This window comes from Salvelinus fontinalis, chromosome 21 (genome assembly GCF_029448725.1).
Source record: "Salvelinus fontinalis isolate EN_2023a chromosome 21, ASM2944872v1, whole genome shotgun sequence".
NCBI lineage: Eukaryota > Metazoa > Chordata > Actinopteri > Salmoniformes > Salmonidae > Salvelinus > Salvelinus fontinalis.
Window position 1 is genome coordinate 48,935,091 of NC_074685.1, and position 15,579 is coordinate 48,950,669.

At 45.3% G+C, this 15,579-nt stretch overlaps 1 protein-coding gene across 5 annotated transcripts in view; it reads left to right on the forward strand.

Moving 5' to 3' along the window:
• The window catches only part of LOC129819054 (ras-specific guanine nucleotide-releasing factor RalGPS1-like), a 273,360-nt gene that overhangs the window by 50,692 nt on the left and 207,089 nt on the right, over positions 1-15,579 (forward strand). For all 5 annotated transcript variants that reach the window (XM_055875573.1, XM_055875575.1, XM_055875572.1 and 2 more), the window contains 2 exons: positions 11,001-11,131; positions 15,256-15,360. In XM_055875573.1, coding sequence (XP_055731548.1) covers positions 11,075-11,131; positions 15,256-15,360 — 162 coding nt within the window. In that variant the 5' untranslated portion in view covers positions 11,001-11,074. The remainder of the gene's footprint in view (positions 1-11,000; positions 11,132-15,255; positions 15,361-15,579) is intronic.

Sequence of the window (15,579 nt, forward strand, 5' to 3'; positions counted from 1 at the left end):
TGCTAGTTGAGATTTCTGCTCTTCACTCCGTTGTCAGTTTAGCCTACATTTCACTGATCTTAGTAGCAGAAAGCAATTTTTTATTTGTGTCCTTCAAGGCATCTGTCAATGATCACGTTAGGCTGTGTTTCATTTCATGTTTTAAGGCGGTTTGATTGCGGGGGAGGTACGAGTAATGTTTGCAGTTTTCGGTTTGGCTATCTGTTTCAAGTGTATTAGTCTATAAATAAATCTTTGGCAAAATTCGTAATCTGTCCCATTTCTTATTCGACTAGTAGTTGTTCTGAAATGTTTATAGCTTGCCTACGTTCTACTCCCTCCTCTATGTTTAATACAACACGCATACATGAATAATTAATTTATGTTGCCTATCCTGAAGTTTGTTCTATAGAAAGTATTTGACTGACAAAATCAAGGAAATTAGAAGGGGGGGGGGATTCCCCCCCCCCTATTCTGAAGTGTGCCAGGCCTTGCAGTCCCAAGATAGAAAGGTGGGGGGGGGGGGCTCGGTAGGCAAGAAAATGGCCTTGCTGAACCCCCCCAACCTTCTAATTTCCATAATTGTGTCATAGTCGAATACTTTGTGGCACCAGAGTTGTGGCATCAGAGTCAATACAGTTGAAGTTGGAAGTTTACATACACCTTAGCCAAATACATTTATACTCCGTTTTTTTCACAATTCCCGACATTTAATTCTAGTAAAAATTCCCTGTCTTAGGTCAGTTAGGATCACCACTATATTTTAAAAATGTGAAATGTCAGAATAATAGTGATTTATTTCAGCTTTTATTTCTTTCATCACATTCCCAGTGGGTTAGAAGTTTACATACACTCAATTAGTATTTTGTAGCATTGCCTTTTAAATTGTTTAACCTGGGTCAAACATTTTGGGTAGCCTTCCACAAGCTTCCCACAATAAGTTGGGTGAATTTTGACCCATTCCTCCTGACAGAGCTGGTGTAACTGAGTCAGGTTTGTAGGCCTCCTTGCTCGCACACGCTTATTCAGTTCTGCCCACACATTTTCTATATGATTGAGGTCAGGTCTTTGTGATGGTCACTCCAATACCTTACCTTTGTTGTCCTTATGCCATTTTGCCACAACTTTGGGTCATTGTCCATTTGGAAGACCCATTTGCGACCAAGCTTTAACTTCCTGACTAATGTCTTGACGTTGCTTCAATATAACCACATAATCTTTCACCCTCATGATGCCATCTATTTTGTGAAGTGCACGAGTCCCTCCTGCAGCAAAGCACCCCCACAACATGATGCTGCCACCCCTGTGCTTCACGTTTTGGATGGTGTTCTTCGGCTTGCAAGCCTCACCCTTTTTCCTCCAAACACAACGATGGTCATTATGGCCAAACAGTTCTATTTTTGTTTCTCCAAAAAGTACAATCTTTGTTCCCATGTGCAGTTGCAAACCGTAGTCTGGCTTTTTTTATGGTGGTATTGGAGCAGTGGCTTTTTCCTTGCTGAGCGGCCTTTCAGGTCATGTCGATATAGGACTCGTTTTACTGTAAATATAGATACTTTTGTACCGGTTTCCTCCAGCATCTTCACCATGTCCTTTGCTGCTGTTCTGGTATTGATTTGCACTTTTCACCCAAAGTATGTTCATCTCTAGGAGACAGAACGCGTCTCCTTCATGAGTGGTATGACGGCTGCATGGTCCCATCGTGTTTATACTTGCGTACTATTGTTTGTACAGATGAACGTGGTACCTTCAGACGTTTGGAAATTGCTCCCAAGGATGAACCAGACTTGTGGAGGTCTCCAATTTGGAGGTCTTGGCTGATTTCTTTTGAATTTTCCCATGCTATTAGCAGAGGCACTGAGTTTGAAGGTAGGCCTTGAAATACATCCACAGGTACACCTCCAATTGACTCAAATGATGTCAATTAGCCTATCAGAAGCTTCTAAAGCCATGACATCATTTTCTGGAATTTTCCAAGCTGTTTAAAGGCACAGTCAATTTAGTGTATGTAAACTTCTGACCCACTGGAATTGTGATACAGTGAATTATAAGTGAAATAATCTCTAAACAATTGTTGGAAAAATTACTTGTGTCATGCACAAGCCTATTGTGATCATTGACAGCTGCCTTGAAGAACACAAATACAAAATGCTTTCTGCTACTAAGATCAGTGAAATGTAGGCTAAACTGACAACGGAGTGAAGAGCAGAAATCTCAACTAGCAAGTCGGAGATTTTCAGCACAACACTGTCATGCCTGGCTGTGCCCCTTCCATCTGGCTCGCTCGCTCTCTCCCCATCGCTAGCTCGCTCTCGCTCTCTCTCTCCCCATCGCTAGCTCGCTCTCGCTCTCTCTCTCCCCATCGCTAGCTCGCTCTCGCTCTCTCTCTCTCTCTCCCCATCGCTAGCTCGCTCTCGCTCTCTCTCGCTCTCTCCCCATCGCTAGCTCGCTCTCGCTCTCGCTCTCTCTCTCCCCATCGCTAGCTCGCTCGCTCTCGCTCGCTCTCGCTCTCTCTCTCCCCATCGCTAGCTCGCTCGCTCTCGCTCGCTCTCGCTCTCTCTCTCCCCATCGCTAGCTCGCTCGCTCTCGCTTGCTCTCGCTCTCTCTCTCCCCATCGCTAGCTCGCTCGCTCTCGCTTGCTCTCGCTCTCTCTCTCCCCATCGCTAGCTCGCTCGCTCTCGCTTGCTCTCGCTCTCTCTCTCTCCCCATCGCTAGCTCGCTCGCTCTCGCTTGCTCTCGCTCTCTCTCTCTCCCCATCGCTAGCTCGCTCGCTCTCGCTTGCTCTCGCTCTCTCTCTCTCCCCATCGCTAGCTCGCTCGCTCTCGCTCTTACTCGCTCTCTCTCCCCATCGCTAGCTCGCTCGCTCTCGCTCGCTCTCGCTCTCTCTCTCTCCCCATCGCTAGCTCGCTCGCTCTCGCTCTTACTCGCTCTCTCTCTCCCCATCGCTAGCTCGCTCTTTCTGTTCTCGAAGTAGACTAGGCTAATGGTTTCCTCTGTTGAAAAAATACTGCATCTTCGGAGTCGGGGAGTCAATTTCTAGCGAAATCGAAGCTTGACACCCAGAAATGCGAGTCGACTCCCCACAACTATCTCTAACTTAGCTAAGAAACCAGCAAAAAGACTGAAGATATGTTTAGAGTTAATGCTGATTTTTGGTTTACTCACTCAATTTGGTCATTTAATGTAGTTGTATTTACTCCCCTTGCTAGCTTTGTTCTTGCTCAATTTTTCTGTCTCTCTGGTTAGCTTGATGGCTAGGTTTTTGTTGTGTCGCTAGCTAGGAAGAGTCAAAACCACTTAATTTTTAACATTTCTATTCTCATTGAATAGAGTTGTTCATTATTTCATTTCTTTTTAGATTTGAATCCGTCTCATTTTAAAAACCAAAAAGAGGAGCTCACTCTGAGCATGTCTGTAGCGCTATCTCTCCCCCATCTCCCTCTCTCTCCCATCTCCCTCTCTCTCCCATCTCCCTCTCATCTCCCTCTCTCTCCCATCTCCCTCTCTCTCCCATCTCCCTCTCTCTCCCCATCTCCCTCTCTCTCCCCATCTCCCCCTCTCTCTCTCCCCATCTCCCCCTCTCTCTCCCCATCTCTCTCTCTCTCTCTCCCCCATCTCTCTCTCTCTCTCTCTCTCCCCCATCTCTCTCTCTCTCTCTCTCCCCCATATCTCTCTCTCTCTCAACCCCACCTTCATAGATTAGTGATGGAGAACGTCTTGATGCATCTTATGGAGGTGGAAACATTACTGCAGAAGTGCCTCCTTCCTCTCAGATGACCACAACTACACCAGCCAGCCAGTGGGGCTTCCCTGGTTAAAGTTATATTAAGAGTCTTCTGTTTGCTGCTGGAGAGAAGTAGGGCAAAGCAAATGATGAAGAGAAACCGTGGCAGTTTGCAATCTCAGCCTTTTGCTCCAGTGGTGCGTGACCACAACCAGTAAAGATAGGTATGCTGCCCTCTACTGGTTAATGTTACAAGATGTCTGAGGACCACTGAATTAAAGAATGAAGGCACTGAGATGGAACGTCTAGGGGACGGTGAGGTTTGAGGACCACTGAATTACAGAATGAAGGCACTGAGGTGGAACGTCTAGGGGACGGTGAGGTTTGAGGACCACTGAATTACAGAATAAAGGACCTGAGATGGAACGTCTAGGGGACGGTGAGGTTTGAGGACCACTGAATTAAAGAATGAAGGCACTGAGATGGAACGTCTAGGGGACCTCGAGGTGAGGTTTGAGGACCACTGAATTACAGAATGAAGGACCTGAGATGGAACGTCTAGGGGACGGTGAGGTTTGAGGACCACTGAATTACAGAATGAAGGCACTGAGGTGGAACGTCTAGGGGACGGTGAGGTTTGAGGACCACTGAATTACAGAATAAAGGACCTGAGATGGAACGTCTAGGGGACGGTGAGGTTTGAGGACCACTGAATTAAAGAATGAAGGCACTGAGATGGAACGTCTAGGGGACCTCGAGGTGAGGTTTGAGGACCACTGAATTACAGAATGAAGGACCTGAGATGGAACGTCTAGGGGACGGTGAGGTTTGAGGACCACTGAATTACAGAATGAAGGCACTGAGGTGGAACGTCTAGGGGACCTCGAGGTGAGGTTTGAGGACCACTGAATTACAGAATGAAGGACCTGAGATGGAACGTCTAGGGGACGGTGAGGTTTGAGGACCACTGAATTACAGAATGAAGGCACTGAGGTGGAACGTCTAGGGGACCTCGAGGTGAGGTTTGAGGACCACTGAATTACAGAATGAAGGCACTGAGGTGGAACGTCTAGGGGACGGTGAGGTTTGAGGACCACTGAATTACAGAATGAAGGACCTGAGATGGAACGTCTAGGGGACGGTGAGGTTTGAGGACCACTGAATTACAGAATGAAGGCACTGAGGTGGAACGTCTAGGGGACCTCGAGGTGAGGTTGGATAACCACTGTCTTAGAGGATTGGATAGGTATAAGAAATACATTACATTCAACATGGTGTATCAGAGTGCAATATAGAGGTAGCACTGCTTAGCTCCAGTCCTCTCTGATCTACCTTGGGGTTAAGGTGTAGCTACCAGGTCCTCTCTGACCTACCTTGGGGTTAGGGTGTAGGTACCAGGTCCTCTCTGATCTACCTTGGGGTTAGGGCGTAGGTACCAGGTCCTCTCTGATCTACCTTGGGGTTAAGGTGTAGGTACCAGGTCCTCTCTGATCTACCTTGGGGTTAGGGTGTAGGTACCAGGTCCTCTCTGATCTACCTTGGGGTTAAGGTGTAGGTACCAGGTCCTCTCTGATCTACCTTGGGGTTAAGGTGTAGGTAGGGCAAAGCTTTTCAATTACTTTTTTCATCTGTGCCATTGTTGGTCGTGGTGGGGATGTGCCCGATGTTGGTCGTGGCGGGGATGTGCCCGATGTTGGTCGTGGCGGGGATGTGCCCGATGTTGGTCGTGGCGGGGATGTGCCCGATGTTGGTCGTGGCTGGGATGTGCCCGATGTTGGTCGTGGCTGGGATGTGCCCGATGTTGGTCGTGGCTGGGATGTGCCCGATGTTGGTCGTGGCTGGGATGTGCCCGATGTTGGTCGTGGCGGGGATGTGCCCGATGTTGGTCGTGGCTGGGATGTGCCCGATGTTGGTCGTGGCGGGGATGTGCCCGATGGTGGTCGTGGCGGGGATGTGCCGATGTTGGTCGTGGCTGGGATGTGCCGATGTTGGTCGTGGCTGGGATGTGCCCGATGTTGGTCGTGGCTGGGATGTGCCCGATGTTGGTCGTGGCTGGGATGTGCCCGATGTTGGTCGGGGCTGGGATGTGCCCGATGTTGGTCGTGGCGGGGATGTGCCCGATGTTGGTCGTGGCGGGGATGTGCCCGATGTTGGTCGTGGCTGGGATGTGCCGATGTTGGTCGTGGCGGGGATGTGCCCGATGTTGGTCGTGGCGGGGATGTGCCCGATGGTGGTCGTGGCTGGGATGTGCCCGATGTTGGTCGTGGCGGGGATGTGCCCGATGTTGGTCGTGGCGGGGATGTGCCCGATGTTGGTCGTGGCGGGGATGTGCCCGATGTTGGTCGTGGCGGGGATGTGCCCGATGTTGGTCGTGGCGGGGATGTGCCCGATGTTGGTCGTGGCGGGGATTTCTACTGAGCTTCTTTCCTGAGTGACATCTGGACACATGGCTGTTTTTAGAAACTTGACTGACAAGACCTAACGCTTGGCAAAAAAAGTCAATGCGTTATTCGTAACACCCACTTCGTAAAGACGTCTTCTCAGTTGCTCCACTGATTTTGTTGTTGTTGTTGGTAAATGCTTGTGCCACTTACATCCCTGGACGCCTTGTGTTCTAATTGAATTATGTCCGGGCCACAGTGGTGTAAATGCTCAATCAATATCATCTGTGAATTGCAGCCACCTATCGGACTATACAGGGTAGAATTGATCAAATGGCACCTTATTCCCTACATAGTGCACTACTTTAGACCAGAGCCCCATAGGGTAGTGCACTACTTTAGACCAGGGCCCCATAGGGTAGTGCACTACTTTTGACCAGGACCCCATAGGGTAGTGCACTACTTTTGACCAGGACCCCATAGGGTAGTGCACTACTTTTGACCAGGGCCCCATAGGGTAGTGCACTACTTTTGACCAGGACCCCATAGGGTAGTGCACTACTTTTGACCAGGACCCCTTAGGGTAGTGCACTACTTTTGACCAGGACCCCATAGGGTAGTGCACTATGTAGGGAATAAATTACCATTGGGAATGCAACTGTCCCCCCCCCCCCCACTGTGTCAGTGTGGAAGATTTTCAAAGGAGGTGGTCGTGAAATGGTAGGGTCTTTGTGTGACTCCGTGCTAAGGTCATAGCTAGTCATTAATCAGATTGATCAAGTGATTACTACAACTGAGGACAGTATACGCTATATCATATAATGTAGGTTTAAATGTGTATTGTCACTTACTAATTAATGCAAGCTGTAGCTTATCAAAGTTAACTGGCTAACTCATTAATTCGGCTTTGTAGTTTGCCTCCCTAGGTTGTCCAAAGCTATTCTGTTGTGAATATGATCACTTAACATTCACTTGCAGTTCTATATCCTTACACAAGGGGGCGTCTTAGTATTGCAAATCAACCTGGTTGGCCTTTTGTGCAAAGACACATTTCAAGTTTAGTTATTAATCTCTGTCTGTCTCTGTCACTCTCTTTCCCTCTATCACTCTCCCTGTCTCCCTCTGTGTGTGTGTGTGTGTGTGTGTGTGTGTGTGTGTGTGTGTGTGTGTGTGTGTGTGTGTGTGTGTGTGTGTGTGTGTGTGTGTGTGTGTGTGTGTGTGGGAAGACCTAAGGTTTGGTTTTACAGTTTGAGTCTCCATTATTTTTAGTTTCAAGTTTTATTAGTCATATGTACAGGATACGCATCCAGGGGATTTTCTACCATTGAAATCCTTGGGTGGGCTGTGTTTTCGGGATGCCTAAAATTATTTTATATATTATTTTTTGTGATGGAAAAATGCTTTCAGTGTAAAAACTTAAACGATTAAAACCAGATGATTAAAAAAAAGATAATGGACCTATATATTTTTAAATAATATAATCTTTGAGAACTAACAATCACCAAAATAAAATGCAAGATAGTCAGGGAGAATTGAAAAATCCCAAAACAATGAAGTAAAAGGCTTAGTAGAATCTAATAAACAGTTTAGCATAAGTATAATGCATGAAGCTACAATTTATAGTTCAATATATATATATATACATGTGTTTTTGTGGAAGGGGGGGATTGAGGAGGATTTTACATTTTTTTAACTGTGCAGTATTTAGCAATAATAATAAATCTGGTAGCGGTGTGTGTGTGTGGATATGAGTGTATCTCTATATGGATGAGTGCATGTGTGCCAAGGTACGGCGACTCAGAGAATCCTTTCTAGTCGATGTCCTGGATGGGTGGGGAGCATGGTCCAAGTGATGTACTGTGCTGTCTTCACCAACTGCCGGAGGGCCTTACGGTTGTTGCGGACGGAGCAATTCCTGTACCAGGCCGTGATGCAACCGGTCAGGGCGCTCTCGACGATGCAGGCGTGTGGCGGTAGTATTTGCAGAGGACCCAGGGATGCATGCCACATTTCTGCAGCCGTCTAAGGAAGTAGAGACGCTCTGTTGAGCCCTCTTGACGAGTGGTGGTGGTGTTGGTCCATGTTACGTCCTTGGTGATGTGGAACTTAAAACTGCTGACTCTCTCTACTGCAGTCCTATGGATCGGACCCCCCCCCCCCCCCCCCCCTCTGCTTCCTGAAGTCAACAAACTCCTTTGTTTTGCTGACGTTGAGGGAGAGGTCATTGTCTTGGCATCACAATGCCAGTTCACTTACCACCTCAGCCCCTATAGGCTGACTCGTCTTGGTTGGTTATCAGGACTACAACCGTGGTGTCGTCGGCAAACGTGATGATGGAGTTGGTGTCGTGCAAAGCCAACAGAGAGTACAGCAGAGGACTGAGGACACACCCCTGGGGGGCCCCTGTGTTAAGATATTGTTGCCAATCGTCACAGCCTGTGGTCTGCCCGTCAGGAAGTCCAGGATCCAGCTGCAGAGGGTGGTGTCCAGACCCAGGGCTCTGAGCTTGGTGTCGAACATGGAGGAAACAATCGTGTTGAACTGTTTTATCTAGCTTTTATCTAGGTTTATTCGCAATCCGGCTTTCAGTTCCATTTCACTGTATTTTAAGACTAATATTTTAATATATTAGTCTAATAATATATAGCCTAATAATATTAATATATTTAATGAATTTACCATTGTCAGCATCTTATGAATCGCTTTGACTTGTGAAAAATGTTAATAAAATTGAAATGAGACTGGAGCTCGCTTTATTGATATTTCCCCCCACATTTTTATAAAAGTAGGGCTATAATAACCTTGAAAAAGTCTCAGCTGTTTAAAATTTCCAGGCTGGCGAGCAGCCGTTCCATAAAACAGTAATGTTTCATCCTTTTGTACGTGTGTGCCGATTTCCATTGTAAAAGTCACATACTTTCCTATGTGTTCCCTCTCTGACGGCCAGATAGCCTCGTCTGCCAGCCCCAGCCACCTCCGCGCGCTTGTACAAAATGTGCATGGTTGCGCAATGAATTTAAGCGGCAAGTTTACCTAGAGTTTGTTGGCGTGACTGAGTCATGTCACACACACACACACACACACACACACACACACACACACACACACACACACACACACACACACACACACACACACATCTGCTTTTGGACGATGGCATGGAACTCCTCTCCAAAGAAACTGCGGTATGTTTCACCTTCGAAAAAATCTGAAATGTTCTTTTATATTATCCGTTTGTCAACCGTGTGTCATTGTCGGAGAAATGCCACTCTCTCTCTCTCACACTGGCGCCATGGTTCATTTGACCATGACCTGAATTGACCAATCACATGGCGCCATGGCTCATTTGACCTGAATTGACCAATCACTTGGTCATGCTAATAGGTTACTAGCACTTCTCCATCTAGAAAATGGATTGTGTGAACTCTCTAAGCTCTATGTACGCTTTCATACTATGATTTAATCGCTCTGATTTAATAGCAAATTAAGAAAACAATGTTCAAGCTTTCCTCACCCGGACTGCACCTGCTACTTCCTGCCTCTTTATTCATGTCATTAAGCCATACCATCGAAAAGGACCAATCAGCACCAACATGAGAAGTTCATAGGAGCATGTTAAATTGGGTGTCAAACGAAAGCAAAGTCTTTTTTTTGGGGGGGGGGGGGGGGAAATCAACCGTTTCTCCATCTTAAAAATGAAGCATAAGTTAAAGGCTTTGATTTATACATAAACAGATGCAAAAGAGGGTCTTAGAAAAAAATCTACCAGAAATTCTTAAAAGGCATCAGAAATTGTTCAAAACTAACATCTTGACGTAAAGGCCCCTGCCGACTAATATCAACACTTTATATTTAGTTTTGGAGAAATTGTTTACCTTCTGTAAGTTTAAGAAATATTCCCTTGTGCCTTGTTTTCAAAAACAGACATATCTTTAAGATATTTTCACATTTCTCTCCCTCACAAGGAGGGTTGGATTATGAAAGTTCACAGGAAGTAATGGACCTATCAAATTGGTTCTAGTGATTTTTACTGATTTTACATTTTGTATATGAATTATTAAGTGGTTCAAACTGTAGGAAAAAAATGCAACTGAATTTTAATGCAACTGAATTTGCTACAATGTGAAATAACAGTTACAAACCATAGTAGTGTCCTCCCTTCCACTGACTGTTATGTTCAGCTCATAGTGTCTCCTGTTACTGTCCTCTCTTCTACTGACTGTTATGTTCAGCTCATAGTGTCTCCTGTTACTGTCCTCTCTTCCACTGACTGTTATGTTCAGCTCATAGTGTCTCCTGTTACTGTCCTCTCTTCCACTGACTGTTATGTTCAGCTCATAGTGTCTCCTGTTACTGTCCTCTCTTCCACTGACTGTTATGTTCAGCTCATAGTGTCTCCTGTTACTGTCCTCTCTTCCACTGACTGTTATGTTCAGCTCATAGTGTCTCCTGCTACTGTCCTCTCTTCCACTGACGTACTGTTATGTTCAGCTCATAGTGTCCCACAAAATTGAGAAGGAAAAAAATTGTTTAAATGTACAACAACAAAAAAATACAAAAACATAACTTGGAAATCAGTGTTGAAGTGTTACTGTGGAATTACCCTGTTCAGTCTTGACCTAACGGTTCACATTGTTTGCTTTGCAGTTGTGGGATATTTGCCACAAAACTGTAGGGCCTACTTCTAATGAGGTGGTTCATCATGTTAAAGCCAGCTATTGTTTCGGGCCAAGTAGAGAACATTTCTTAAGGTGGTGTTGCTAATTTGGTTTTGTGTCCCATTTACATCACAAAACCATTTTGGAAACCCACTGCTAACTGTAGCCTATGATTTGTTAGCTGTTGCTCCATCCCAGACCCATTTTTCTTGTTGCTATTCCAAATGAAACCTTGAACATTCTTCTATTTTGTTCCAGATATGGATGAGAGGTCATGTGTGCTGTCCAGCTAAGGGCCTTGGTCGCCCCCCCCGCTGCACGTCGTCGTGAGCATGTACCGTAGGAACGGTCTCTCGGATGGCGCCAGCATCAACTCTGCCTCCTCAGTGGTAAGAACTAAGGACTGATTTTACTTCAGCCAAAATTGATAGGAGTGATATCGATCCTATCTATGTACTGATCTGAACACACTGAATGGAAAGGTAAACACAGCAAAAAAAGAAACGTCCATTTTTCAGGATCCTCTCTTTCAAAGATAATTCATAAAAATCCAAATAACTTCACAGATCTTCATTGTAAATTGTTTAAACACTGTTTCCCATGCTTTTTCAATGAACCATAAACAAATAATGAACATGCACCTGTGGAACGGTCGTTAAGACACTAAGTAAGCTTACAGACGGTAGGCAATTAACATCACAGTTATGAAAACATAGGACACTAAAGAGGCCTTTCTACAGACTCTGAAAAACACCAAAAGAAAGATGCCCAGGGTCCATGCTCATCTGTGTGAATGTGCCTTAGGCATGCTGCAAGGAGGCATGAGGACTGCAGATGTGGCCAGGGCAATAAATTGCAATGTCTGTACTGTGAGACGCCTGAGACAGGACTGACAGTGGCAGACCACGTGTAACAACACCTGCACAGGATCGGTACATCCGAACATCACACCTCCGGAACAGGTACAGGATGGCAACAACTGCCAGAGTTACACCAGGAACGCATAATCCGTCCATCAGTGCTCAGACTGTCCGCAATAGGCTGAGAGAGGCTGGACTGAGGGCTTGTAGGCTTGTTGTAAGGCAGGTCCTCACCAGACCTCACCGGCAACAACATCGCCTATGGGCACAAACCCACCGTCGCTGGACCAAACAGGACTGGCAAAAAGTGCTCTTCTCTGACGAGTCGCGGTTTTGTCTCACCAGGGGTGATGGTTGGATTTGCGTTTATTGTCGAAGGAATGAGCGTTACACCGAGGCCTGTACTCTGGAGCGGGATCGATTTGGAGGTGGAGGGTCCGTCATGGTCTTGGGCAGTGTGTCACAGCATCATCGGACTGAGCTTGTTGTCATTGCAGGCAATCTCAATGCTGTGCGTTACAGGGAAGACATCCTCCTCCCTCGTGTGGTACCCTTCCTGCAGGCTCATCCTGACATGACCTTCCAGCATGACAATGCCACCAGCCATATTGCTCGTTCGGTGTGTGATTTCCTGCAAAACAGGAATGTCAGTGTTCTGCCATGGCCAGCGAAGAGCCCGGATCTCAATCCCATTGAGCACGTCTGGGACCTGTTGGATCGGAGGGTGAGGGCTAGGGCCATTCCCCCCAGAAATGTCCGGGAACTTGCAGGTGCCTCGGTGGAAGAGAGGGGTAACATCTCACATCAAGAACTGGCAAATCTGGTGCAGTCCATGAGGAGGAGATGCACTGCAGTACTTAATGCAGCTGGTGGCCACACCAGATACTGACTAACTTTTGATTTTAACCTTTGTTCAGAGACACATTATTCCATGTCCATGTCACATGTCTGTGGAACTTGTTCAGTTTGTCTCAGTTCTTGAATCTTGTTATATTCATACAAATATTTACACATGATACGTTTGCTGAAAATTAACTCGGTTGACAGTGAGGGGACGTTCCTTTTTTTGCTGAGTTTAGATAGCAACCTGTCTGAAGCCTATTGACATGATCTCACCATGGAGACAAAGTCTCCTTGAACTACAGTACCAGTCAAAAGTTTGGACACCTACTCATTCAAGGTGTTTTTTCTTTGTTTTTACTATTTTATACATTGTAGAATAATAGTGAAGACATCAACACTATGAAATAACACATATGGAATCATGTAGTAACCAAAAAACTGTTAAACAAATCAAAATATATTTTATATTTGAGATTGTTCAAAGAAGCCACCCTTTACTTTGATGACAGCTTTGCAAACTCTTGGCAGTCTCTCAACCAGCTTCATGAGGTAGTCACCTGGAATGCATTTCAATTAACAGGTGTGCATTATTAAACGTTTTTGTGGAATTTCTTTACTAAATGCGTTTGAGACAATAAGTTATGTTGTGACAAGGTAGGGGTGGTATACAGAAGATAGCCCTATATGGTAAAAGAACAAGTCCATATTATGGCAAGAACAGCTCAAATGAGCAAAGAGAAATGACAGTCCATCATTACTTAAAGACCTGAAAGTCAGTCAATATGGAAAATGTCAAGTACTTTAATTTAAAGTAAGTGCAGTCGCAAAAACCATCAAGTATGATGAAACTGGCTCTCATGAGGACCGGCACATGAAAGGAAGACCCAGAGTTCTCTGCTGCAGACGATAAGTACATTAGTTACCAGCCTCAGAAACTGCAGCCCAAATAAATTCTTCACAGAGTTCAAGTAACAGACACATCTCAACATCAACTGTTCAGAGGAGACTGTGAATTAGGCCTTTAATGCTTGAATTGCTGCAAAGAAACCACTACTAAAGGACACCAATAAGAAGAGACTTGCTTTGGCCAAGAAACACGAGCAATGGACATTAGACCGGTGGAAATCTGTCCTTTTGGTCTGATGAGTCCAAATTTGAGATTTTTGGTTCCAGGCGCCGATTCTTTGTGAGACGCAGAGTAGATGAACGGATGATCTCCGCATATGTGGTTCCCACCGTGAAGCATGGTGGAGGAGGTGTGATGGTGTGGGGGTGCTTTGCTGGTGACACTGACAGTGATTTATTTAGAATTCAAGGCACACTTAACCAGCATGGCTACCACAGCATTCTGCAGCAATACGCCATTCCATCTGGTTTGTGCTTAGTGGGACTATCATTTGTTTTTCAACAGGACAATGACCCAACACACCTCCAGGCTGTGTAAGGGCTATTTGACCAAGCAGGAGAGTGATGGAGTGCTGCATTAGATGACCTGGCCTCCACAATCCCCCAACCTCAACCCAATTGAGATGGTTTGGGATGAGTTGGACTGCAGAGTGAAGGAAAAGCAGCCAACAAGTGCTCAGCATATGTAGGAACTCCTTCAAGACTGTTGGAAAAGCCTTCCAGGTGGAGCTGGTTGAGAGAATGCCAAGTGTGCAAAGCTGTCAAGTCAAAGGGTAGCTACTTTGAAGAATCTAAAATATATTTTGATTTTTACACTTTTTTTGGTTACTACATGATTCCACATGTGTTATTTCATAGTTTTGCTGTCTTCACTATTATTCTACAATGTAGAAAATTGTCAAAATAATGAGAAACCCTTGAATGTGTAGGTTTTGTCCAGACTTTTGACTGGTACTATATATTGATAGAGGATGGGGCAGGTCTTTCACTGGTCTTCCTCCTAACAATTCAGCTTTCAGTGCTGTGTAACGTATAAAGCCCCTACGTTACCCTAGCTGTTCCAGTGGTTTATTAAGGACATGAGGGCAGGGTTTCCCAAACCTCTCCTCCAGTTCCCTAGTCGTTCCACTGGTTTCCCTAGCTGTTCCACTGGTTTATTAAGGACAAGACGGCAGGGTTTCCCAAACCTCTCCTCCAGTTCCCTAGTCGTTCCACTGGTTTCCCTAGCCGTTCCACTGGTTTATTAAGGACAAGACGGCAGGGTTTCCCAAACCTCTCCTCCAGTTTCCTAGCTGTTCCATTCATATGATCTATTCCAGATTAAGCACATTGGTCAACTTCATCAAGCCCTTGAGTAGTTGAATTAAGTAAACTGACAGAATTAAACCCTTTGGTTGGCATCATCTCATCTTTTCGGACAGTGTTTCTCAATTACTTGATTCCACTAATCAAAAATGGTATTTGTCACATGCGCTGAATACAACAGGTGTAGACTTTACAGTGAAATGCTCACTTACGAGCCAACAATGCAGTTTTAAGAAAAAATACCTAAAGAAAGTAAGAAATGAACACTTCTATGGTGTGTTGTAAATGTCCATGTGCAGATTGTGTGACTGTCGGGCTTGTTTGTTTCTCTGCTCTGCATTTACTTTTACTTTGTCTCTTCAGCTTATTTCTTTATCTAATATTGATTGTTGTGTGTGTGATTCATCACATCTCTGTATCTGTTGGATTGATGTATTTTGCTTTTGGCCCACCTCCAATTGGTCAACCTTAAAATGAACACCCAAGAAAATATTTTAGTCTGTTGGGTTAATTTATATTGTTTTGTCTTGCTTCTTCTGCTTATCCCCCTCCTCACAACATGTACCAATCTATCTCTGGTGTTTTCTCTGTGAACTCAGGGAAGCAGCAGCTCGGACTCTCTGGATGGGCCGGGCTTGGACTTCTCCAAGAGTTACGATGCCGTTGTGTTTGACGTGCTGAAGGTGACGCCCGAGGAGTTTGCTGTGAGTACAACCAAAGATACCCAGAAGACATACCTCGATGGAGATGTTAAATCACTCTATTGTTTAATTTATTATTCTGTTGAATGTGAAACTGGAGACTCTTCTGGCCCAAGAGCACCATTTTAAGGCCTTGTGATGTACAGCAGCTCTTTAACTGCACCAATTAAGGAATGATAATGTATTCTTTTCCTCTGTGGACGTCCTTCAAAGTTAATCCAC